Source organism: Glycine soja, chromosome 14 (assembly GCF_004193775.1).
Source record: "Glycine soja cultivar W05 chromosome 14, ASM419377v2, whole genome shotgun sequence".
Classification (NCBI taxonomy): domain Eukaryota; kingdom Viridiplantae; phylum Streptophyta; class Magnoliopsida; order Fabales; family Fabaceae; genus Glycine; species Glycine soja.
Window position 1 is genome coordinate 43,521,769 of NC_041015.1, and position 11,282 is coordinate 43,533,050.

The window sequence follows — 11,282 nt, forward strand, 5'->3', positions numbered from 1 at the left end:
TGTTTAATTTTATGTCTATTATATAATAAAGATGTATCAATTATTTATTCATAATGTTTTCTAATTTGTTTCAATACTACTATCTAATTTTTCATTTTTTAATGTACATAACAAAATAAAACTGTCAATGACACATAAATTTAGTTAAAAAAAATACTTACATCGTAACTAAAAAATTATATTATAATTTTCTCGAATTTTATTAATTTTCTTTATCTATATATATTTCTTTAAAAAAAATTAAAAGAAAACCAAAAAACATGTTGAGAATTCGGGTTCAATGCTAAATTGCAAATTTTTTTAAAGTTGTATATTTTGATAAAAAAGATGAAAGAGTTGTATATTTTGGTAATTATTTTTTATATTAGGGAAAAGTTTTCGTAGATATATAGATATAAATTTGATCATTTTAAAAATTTATCATTTTCAATCTACTACTTTATTTAATCTCTATTTTTAAATTGAAATTATTTATAATTATAATTTATTAATAGAATTCTAGTTAGAAATAGAGATAAAATATATCAGTAGATTTTGAAAATGATAACAGAAAAAGATAAAAAACAGAACTGTATACATCTTCAGTTTCGTTTAAATTATAAGATTATTTAATTTTTATTTTTTGAAAAGTTGAAAACATAACAGAAGAGCACCGACTACCGAATCGTTGGCAAGCAAATTCGATCAGACACAACAAACAAACAACTGCTTCAAGAGAGAGAGAGAAAAAGGCGCCCACTCATAATACCCGCATTGGCAGTGCCACTCTTCCCTCACTCACTTCCACATTCCCATTCTCATCTCATGTCTTAAAAATACACTAAACCCTAGTCAAACTCCTCTGTCTATTTACTTCAATTTCAATCTCAATCCAATTCTCCGTCATGTCTCCGCCGCAGCCCCGCCGCGTCGACCCCAAAATCTGGCGGGCATGCGCCGGCGCCGCCGTGCAAATCCCCAAGCTCCATTCTAGGGTTTACTACTTCCCCCAGGGCCACCTGGAGCACGCCTCTCCCTCGCATTACCTCAACCCTCTCCTCCGCTCTCTTCCCTTCGTCCCCTGCCACGTGTCCTCCCTCGATTTCCTCGCCGATCCTTTCTCCGACGAGGTCTTCGCTAAGTTCCTCCTCACGCCCCTCTCGCAACAACCTTTCCCAAACGACACCACGGAGGCTCGAAACGAAGAAGAGAAGGACCGCGAGAACGGCGTCGTTTCGTTCTCGAAGATCCTGACTCCCTCCGACGCCAACAACGGCGGCGGCTTCTCCGTGCCGCGCTACTGTGCGGACTCGTGTTTTCCTCCGCTCGACTTCCGTGCCGATCCGCCCGTCCAGCTCCTCTCCGTCGCCGACGTCCACGGCGTCGAGTGGCGCTTCCGCCACATTTACCGCGGCACGCCGCGCCGCCACCTCTTCACCACCGGCTGGAGCAAGTTCGTCAACCACAAAAAGCTCGTCGCCGGCGACACCGTCGTCTTCGTCAAGGACTCCGACGGCAGGGTCTCCGTCGGAATCCGCCGCGCGGCTCGGTTTGCCGCCGCGATCGAGACTCCGCAGCCGCCACCTGCGGAACGGGAGGGGTTTTCGCGGTCCGCGACGGGGAGAGTGACCGCGGAGGCCGTGGCGGCCGCTGCGGAGTCCGCGGCGCGAAACGCTCCGTTCGAGGTGGTGTATTATCCGAGGACCGGTTTTGCGGATTTTGTGGTGAGTGCTGAGGTTGTGGAGGAATCGATGAAGTGCGCGTGGGTTGGTGGAATGAGAGTGAAGATTGCAATGGAGACTGAGGATTCTTCTAGAATGACGTGGTTTCAAGGGACGGTTTCTTCTGCATGTGCTTCTGAGAATGGACCTTGGCGCATGCTTCAGGTATTTTTTGTTTGCGTCGTGTTGTGTGATTGATGAATTGCGTGGTCTTTGAGGCAATTCGGATATAATAGACTTGTTGGAGAAGGAAATAAAATCAATCAAGGAAACAAACGTGAATTAAATGTCTGTGTAAGTTAAAATTAACTGGTGTACTTGAACGGTTTTGGACGTTTACTCATGTAAGCTAACTTATCAATGCACACCTTTGAACTTGTATTGTAACTTAGGAATGGAATATTTATCTCATTTAAAAAATTTCCATAAGTTAGAAGTTGATCCACACAAGGGTATTCTTGTGCAGAAAGAAGGATTGCAGGATGCATGGTGCTCTTATAGTTTTGTCAAATGCTAACAAGTGCTCTTATAGTTTTGCACTAGAAAGTTTTTTTTGTTAGGAAAGGATGCGTTTATTAGTATAACAAAAATACAATAATTGTATCAATTAATTTTAGCATTAAAAGTAATTAATAAAGTATTTTAATGTTTCCTTGGAACTGGTTAATATATGACTAAAGTTTTTATTAATCAACTAGTACAATGCTAGTGTATCTGGTTTATGAATCTTGATAATTTGTGGTTTGGGATGGAATTATATTTTTTTTTTAAAAGATGGAGAAGGTTAAGTCATAACTGTGTTGCTTTGTGCCCTGCCCAGTGGGATTAGTCTCATGCCCGATGCATATGGGGATAATTACAAAGGGTAAGGGAAGTACACCTTGTGATGGATTCTGAATAATAGTGCTTTTTGGCTACAAGAGGAAAGTTTTTAGCATATGGGCAATGCAGAAAATATATGCCCTTCAGTATTAATGAAAAGAGAGAATGGAAGAGTGATGTGAATTTTTGGGCATTAAAATATTAGAGAATGTTTGGTTAGTTTATATTTACCTCATATTCATAAAGAGATTGAGCTGAGAAAATGGCAGACTTGCTGTATTTCAAGTTTAAAAGATATAAAATTATATCTTTGTTTTTACTGTGGGCTCTGGCTTTGGGTAAGTGTAACATTTTTCACATTCAAATTGGTAGGTTGTCTTGTTGCTTCTCTAATTTCTGGTTTTTGTGTCCAAATGTTCTACTCGGGATTAATTCACAAGATTCCACTGTAAAGAAATAATTTTAGTATTAGTATAATTGTACCTATCCTGTGGATACCATTTATTGGACATTAGAAGTCACTATAATTGAGCTCTGCCTCTGTGGGGTGATATTGTTTTGTTTCATGGGTAGTTTTATTTCTTTTCAAAATACAGATAGGAATTATCTCCCTTTATTAATAAAGTTCTTTCTTTCCTTTAATTTTGTATCAATGGATTCTAGTATTATGTTATTTATGACAGCATACTCTTTTAGTTGATAAGAAACCTTTGTCTCAGAAGATTTAGTTTTATAATTTCTTATCTATCTCAAATGGCCGCAGGCTTCTTACCATTTCTTATGATCTCAATACTGAAGGTTAATTGGGATGAACCTGAAGTCTTGCAGAATGCAAAGCGAGTCAGTCCTTGGCAGGTTGAACTTGTTTCCCTTCCATTTGCACTTCATACAGTATACTCCCCTAACAAAAGGCTTAGATCTGACCAGGGTTCTGGGCTGTTAAGTAATAGGGAGGGAGACCCCTTCTTTCCTATGACAGGGTTCCCTAACTCGACAATGGAACACATGACAGGGTTCCCTAACTCGACAGTGGGACACATGGATAAATCATTGTTGAGTTATGATACTTTTCCTGCTGGCATGCAGGGAGCCAGGCATGATCTATTTTCTCCATCAAGTTTTTCCAACTTTTTAAATGATAAGTCCTATCTGTATATGGGTAGTGGTTCATTTGGGAACAATCCAGTGCAAAGTTTGGGAACTGTGACAACAGAGCTAAACATGAGCAGTTCTCAATCGGATGACTTGTCACCACATAGCCAGAGTAGTTTTCATTCCTTTGCCAGAGAGTTTGCTGGGACCCGGAACTGTGACACCAAAGTTGCTTCTGGTTCAATTCTGCTATTTGGTAAGATCATACAGCCTGCTGAAAGTGATTTGCATGATGGTGATTGCATGGAACGTGATGGCAGCAGGGGCAGCAATAAACTTAAGACAGTTGAGGCATGCTATTTTTCAAAGTAGTTATGCAGCAGAATGCAGTTAAATACTTGTACAGGTATGCTAATATATCTTATTGAATTTTCTCACTAATCCAATGATAGCAGCAGCTATTGGTGCTTTATTGACAAAGTTTATATTCAAGAAATGGATTATTTATCTCTATGCCTTTTATTGAAGTGTCTCAAATTTAAGTTGAATGCACTCCTTATGGAGGGATAGTTCTGACTTCTGACTAAGTTCTAGGTAATTTGATTCCTTGTATAGTCTTACAAGTTGATTTATTGATAACATTGATCTTATATTTCCCAGTAAATGTGTGGTATATTTACAATAGTTCAAATTTTGATTGACTTCAATTATTAATTTTTTTACTGCATTATCCACTATAATGTCTTGATATTGAATATGGGATCTTAACATTTTGATCAAATGTATCAAACCTTAGTCATAATTCATTCTTTACTTGCAATATTATGAAGTGGAAACAATGGTGGGAATTTCATCTTGTTTGGATCATGATAGTTGTTGCTTCATTATATATATAAACCAAACTCCTTTGTATTGTTGCATTGACTTCAATTACCAAAATGAGAATTTATTTGTTACCAAAGTGATGTCTGTCTTTGTATTATTGAATAGCTTATCCTTGTTAGCTTGATTTGTTGTTTGATTCAATGGCACTCTGGTTATGCTACTAAAATTCATGTTTCAATTAATTTTTGCTTTACTGTGGTTGCCTCTAATGCAGGAAATCAAGGCTGGCAGGTAAAACAGGAAGCTGTCTAGGGCTTGTAGTGGTAAAGTGATGTTTCCGGGTCATCATATGTTGGTCTTACTACAAACTTGAATGATGAACTAACATCATGATATTTGATCAGTTGTATGATATTAATATCTGACATATTATTGTGTATATTTTCAAATACATTCTTAAAAGGCAATTGTACTTGCCTTTTAAAAAAAATGCCCATGCTTGCGCAGGTAACATCCTCCGTACTCGTATATCTTTATTTGATGAGGTAATTGTAGCCTGAAAGAATGCTTGCAATACTCTTTAACTCTGTCTAGCATGGTTGCTGCGTAGCACATACTTCATGGTATGTTGAGGCAGTATCATACCTCACTCATATAATATTTAGCTTGCATTTATGTACGACGTCAATGAATAACACGTCTCTGCTAAAAGGAAAAAACTGTTACAGTATGAAAAGGGAAAACATGTTTTATAAATTATTCTTGGGGATCAGATATATTGGGCTAGGTTGATTCTTCTTGATTACAGAACCAAAAGAGAAAAGCGAGCGCCGCATCCTCAATCTTTCTTGTGTTTCTATTAATATATATTAATATTTTTTATTATAAAAAATATTGTCTTATTTATATAATAAATAAGTGAAAATATTATATGGCTTAACAGGGATTCTGTTCCACCTAAGTGAATATATGTTAAAGCCAACAATCGTTGAGTTGCAGTGAATTGTAGTAATTAGTAGTAAGTTTAATCTTTATACATAGTCATTGTAAAAAAATAAAATCTTGTCAACTAATAAGAAATTATCAGTAGTGGGTTTTAAAATCATTATTGTAAATCATTATTGTAAAAGTAAATAAATTTATAATACACTATATGGTTTGTAATTGAATGACAAATTAAATATTTTTTACACGGTGTTTGGAATTTCAACTCTAGGCTTCAAAAACACTTTTAGCTTAACAAAACTTGATTTTACTGGATAATTATATTAGTTCTGAACAAAAACTGTCCATAAACAACTTACTAGACGTAATATATAACTTATATGATAAATTATTTCAATGCAAATGGACACTTGAGTTAAATCAAGTTTATCAAACCAAATTTATTCTAATTCAAACACTATTTAAGTCAATGTCCATAAAATGATTTTGTCGAAGCATCGTTGGTCTCCTTACTCAAAAAAATTAAGTCTTGAAATTTATTTAAATGAATCTACAGCCTTGTAAAAAAAGTAATAGTTTCCTTTCATTTGTATTTCACTTGCTTCAATATGAAGTCAACACCCTTGCATTCATAATTATTAGCACTGACCATGTATTTATAATATATACACCTACATCCACACCTAAGCTAAAAAGTAACAAGATGAAGGTAACAAGTATTTGATGATTGGATTGGATTGATTTTGAAGGAAAAATTTATTCGATCTAATCATTTCGAGTTTGTTAATTCATCATTCAATTGATTTTGTTCAAAACTTTAATCTAATTTGATATGATCCAATTCATTTTAAAGTGGTTTGGATTGGATCAATTTTTTATTTTAATCATAATTTTATCTTTTTGAGAAAATATTAAATAAATGATAAGATATATAATAATATAATAAAAAATAATTCAAAATATCAAATATTTTATTTATATGTCATTATATAACATTACTTAAGCATCTTAACTCAAATAGTTAGTAAAAAATGATCTTTAATTAAAGACTTAAATATATTTTTAGTCCTTCAAATTTAGGTAATTACTTTTTAGTGCTTAAAAAAAATATTTTTTTTTATTAGTCTCTCCAAAATCAAACCCAAAATTATATTAAGAATGCACAAAATAACATAGGGGACTAGGCCAACCCATGCTAACCATGATGGAATCTATACAGGGGCAGTCCTATAAAATCTTGGGTATAGTAATGAGAGCAAGAAGAAGGAGTATCATACCACCAATAAGACTGGTGATTAGTAACTACAAATTAGCCACGAGATTTGGACGAAAGTTTCTTTCTTTGTATATGTGCAAAACTTTGAAGGGGAAGAATTAATGTTAGCAACACAGTTCAACCATCTACTTTAAAGCCTGGGGACTATGTCGGGGGGAGGAAAAAGCTTGAATAACAAGCATGGAATCACATTCTAGACAAAGGGGGAGTCCATCCACGAGTCAGGGCCATTTCCATAGCTGTAATGGCACCCAATAATTTTGCTTCCAGCGCTGTTGAGATGCCCAGAACACCAAAGTATCCTTTTGAAGAGCCATGATAATCCCTAAAGATGCTACCACAACTTGCCTCACCGGGTTTGCCTCGATTTGTGCCATCAGAATTACATTTAGTCCAACCCATCGAGGGAGGTTCCCATTGGACCTCCAAGATAGAGGAGTTGAGTCTGGCTGCATCCAAGTCACATTGGACTGTACCAAACAATTATATCCCTAAGGTTTTGATGTTAACAAAATATAAATTTTATGTACTAACCTTTCATGCTTAAGATATGGATCATTTTATCTTTATGAGATACAAGTAGAAAAGCATGAACAGAAAAGGTTTGGGACAATAGGCAAAGTATCAGTCACTGGACGATACTGTTTTTACGTCTAGCCCTGAGAAGACAAGTGCTTTTGCACTTGGCTCGTAATTCAAAAGCAATGGAACAGTTACTCTATCCTCAAGAACTAAAAACAATCACAAGAAAGTAACGTCCATATGTTCAGTAAGAAACTCGTGCCAAAACACACAAAAAGGAAGATTTAAATTGTCTTGTCTTGACATTCTTAATTCCTTTTGTCTTATGCTATTAACATTTCTTTTGATTTATACGATGAAAGTCAACTCTGAGCACTAGTTGATATTGACAGAATGTATTTCTTTAAACACATGTTGCAAAAGCTATTAGACAACGGCTAGCTAGGACCTCTCAACAGATCAAAGCATTGAAGTCTATATAAAGCCTGAAGATGTTCGTGGTAAGGTTGTCAAATCACAAAGAGAATATTCTGAGATAAAACAAATAAGTGTGGTAATGAAGTTAGTTTATTGCACGAAAGAAACTTGTTCGAATTGAGTGAATCTAAGCTCTGCTTAGTTGTGAGTTTCATTGTATTCAAGTCTGTTGTGTAAACACTCCTTGAGTGATTATAATACATTTTCCATCAAACATATATTGTTTGTGAAAGTCAGGAGTGACTTAGTGACAAAGAATACTTGGGTCTTAATCTCATAGGAAGATTAAGTGTAGTGCAAGGAGTGACCTAGAAAGTACTCGTTGTAGCCAGAAGTTGCATAGAGAATACCTGGTTGTAATCAAAGATTTGATTAGTAGAAACCCTTCCAGGTTTGAAGGAGAACTGGATGTAGCCCAAGAGTTGGGATGAACCTGTATAAAACCTTTGTGTTTTCATTACTGCTTATGTATAACTTGTTTATTTCTTTAAGTCACTTCTACCCTATCTTATCCAAGTTTTGTGAACTGGTTTTCTAAGCAAATTAATTTCAAACCCCTTGGACAAAAACCCTTCGTCCATTGACATCTATTTGAGAAAAGTTTTTAATAGTTTTTGAAAGACTAAGTTTTATCCTTCGTACTATTTAACCCATCTTCTAGTGTGCTTCAGGTACTTCAAGAGGGAGCAAGAGGGAAATGATTGAAAATATTAAATGATCTCAGAATGCATAATTCCTCCACGGATCTGCTTGTTATAGCTTCAGACAAATTACTCAACAAAGAGATAAAAGAAGAAAAATGAGGAATAATCTTCTAAGTGGCAATGCAATGATTTCTGAAACGGGATTTATTCTTGCAATGCCAGATGCTCCAAAGCACAAAAATGATACCAATAAGGGAAACAAGATGTAGTTGTTGGCTAGCTCTCCTATCAAGGTGTAACGGCTCGCCTTATCACTACGATATCACCACTCTAAATCATGAAAAATTCAATTTTTAAATGAAAATTCCATTAATTTGCTTATGAAAAATGAAAGTAATTTTTTTCTTGATATATATTCACCAAACAACGCACCATTACTTAAGTGAATACACACAAACACACAACATACATACATACATACATATATATATATATATATATATATATATATATATATATATGTATGTATGTATAGTAACTCAGTACACATCATTCACATAATGGAAAGTAAATTTGTTCATACATATAATTAAATTTGCGATTTACATCCTCAATTCAACAAAAAGAATTATGGAACCAGCTACGGAGGAGTTTATTAACAAAACACAACTCTTTCCCAAAATAATCCCAACGTCATCACGTCGGCTTGGCGACTCCACAAAAGAATCTCACTTCATGTACTCTACTGTTGTTATTCTGCTCCCACGACCAAAGGTTCGTGATCATCACAGATACCAACCACGCGGTACAAATATTGTGAGGGGTGAGTTTATTATAAAAGAAATTAATACAAAAATCAAATAACCACAATTAGTAAGAAAACATTAACAAATATCATAAGCTTACACAAACATTCATTAGTCCAACACACACTCAACAAATAGTCATCATCCATCCACAATTCCAATCAATCATGCTCAGTATGATGCATGCACCTGATCTCAACTCTCAAATGTAATGTGGTACCATTCCCAAGGAAATAGCCTAAGCGTGTCCACACGACACTCTCACTTAGAAAAACTAGGCAGTAAGTATCGAGGTCACCCTATCATGCACATGCAACTCCCTCCCCCCCACAGTGATCAGCCTGAGTCTCAAGGGAATTCCAAACTGAGTAACATGCCCCCAAGTACAAGTATTCCTCCTCATGAGAAACTACAAGTACTTACTGACAAAGTTTATACTATTTTCATACAATATGAAGTATGACACATGGACACCATCAATGCATTGACTGTGGATAATTAAAGATTCTAAGCCATCCCCCTCCAGAGATGCTTAAAACTTTTTAACCACTCTATTTCTCCCACCAGGGATATCCAACAAGGTCATTGCACCCCCATGTACATACACAACATACATCGTATGAAACATGGGCACCATCAATGCATTGATCGTGGATAATTAAAGATTCTAAGCCATCCCCCTCCAGAGATGCTTAAAACTTTAACCACTCTATTTCCCCCCACCAAGGATATTCAACAAGGTCACTGCACCCCCCATGTACATACACAACATACATCATCACAGTGCATTTTCAACATCATCAACATTTCATCTCAATGTCATTATCAACATCAACATTGTCTCATCTCAATGTCATTCTCAACATCAACATCATCTCATCTCAATATCATTCTCAACATCAACATCATCTCATCTCAATGACATTATCAACAACAACAACATAATCTCATATTAACATAATCATCAATAACAACATCAACTCATATTAACATAATCATCAATAACAACATCATCTCATATCAATATTATCATAAACATCAATGTCACCTCATATCAATTAATGTCATCAATAGCAATATCATCAGTAAGTCACATTTTGCATATACATACATATATAGTTCATGCCTGAAATTCACACTCCCTAGGTCTTCAGACAACACAAGTATAATAAAAACAATGTCATTTATCAATAATAGACGTATCACATCCCATTAGTCAAAAACATTATTTTTCATAAAAACCAGCAGGCAGGGACAGGCATACATCCTCATAGTTAGGTTCCTTGGCCCTAACTATGGTATTAAAAAAAATTATAATAAACTCCCCTCACCTACTGTAAGCTCTATGTTAGTTCCTCTCTACGTCGCTCAGAAACCTCTCTCATTCACGTTCGTCAGTCCAAATGCAAGGTTTTATATACCAAATTGAAGGAGATTTAGTATAGATTTCAGAAACAAGGCAATGAAAACATTCAGAGTCAAATACCCATGTCAAAACATAAAAGGGCTAAAGGGTGTTTCGGATTCTACTAAAAAGGAGACATCATTTTAAAATTCCGATCACGCCAATGTGACTGAGGTTCAGTGAAGATCACGAAAATAACATCAATGTTATAAAAAGATAACTTTTACAATGTCTCATTTTCAAGGGTTTTTCAAAGGAAGTGTAAAAACACCCTATTACAGTACCCAAAACACAAGAGACACTAAGAAACTCAAATTAACTAAGAGAAAGGCTTAGAATTCAAGATTACCTCAAAGAAGCTACAAAAGGAAGGATTGAGGGAGTTTTCTCCACCGAATCCTTGAGGTGGGTTCTGAGGATTCTGCTTCGATTAAAATGTTCCTCTTGGTGTGAGGGTTCGACGACAACCAACGATGGATCGCGGTGGCCATTGGTGGTCGTGGGTGGTGGAGAAGAAGGTGTTAGGGTTTGGGTGGGCGTTTGGAGAGGAGGAGAGTGAAAAATCGTGTTTTTCATGCTAAAGAACGCATTTATAATCTGCAGATCTTGCTTAGCAAGCTCGTCTCGCTAAGCGAGAGTCCACTTTTCGAGCTGAGCACAACTCTCCTTGCACTAAGCACAACAATTCTCGCTCAGCGCAATTCCCTCTCGGGTTAGAATTGCACTTAGCGCGCTTCTCTCACTAAGCGAGAGATCAAAAGTTGTTAT

General features: G+C 35.9%; 1 protein-coding gene across 2 annotated transcripts; it reads left to right on the forward strand.

The window, feature by feature from the left end:
- Positions 1-652: 652 nt before the first annotated feature.
- LOC114383507 (auxin response factor 17-like) lies at positions 653-5,015 on the forward strand. Of its 2 annotated transcripts, XM_028343189.1 has the most exons (3): positions 660-1,865; positions 3,321-4,020; positions 4,714-5,015. In XM_028343189.1, exons 1-2 carry the CDS (start codon positions 885-887, stop codon positions 3,984-3,986), a joined length of 1,647 nt encoding a protein of 548 aa, XP_028198990.1. In that variant the 5' UTR covers positions 660-884; the 3' UTR covers positions 3,987-4,020; positions 4,714-5,015. The 2 variants fall into 2 exon arrangements, with proteins under 2 accessions (XP_028198991.1, XP_028198990.1); XM_028343190.1 differs by lacking the exon at positions 4,714-5,015 and having other exon boundaries at positions 653-1,865; positions 3,286-3,422.
- Positions 5,016-11,282: the final 6,267 nt, after the last annotated feature.

Coding starts and splice junctions, on each gene's coding strand:
- LOC114383507 (XM_028343189.1), top strand. CDS start 885: ATGTCTCCGCCGCAGCCCCGCCGCGTCGACCCCAAAATCTGGCGGGCA. Junction 1,866..3,320: donor GACCTTGGCGCATGCTTCAG/GTATTTTTTGTT, acceptor TCAATACTGAAG/GTTAATTGGGATGAACCTGA.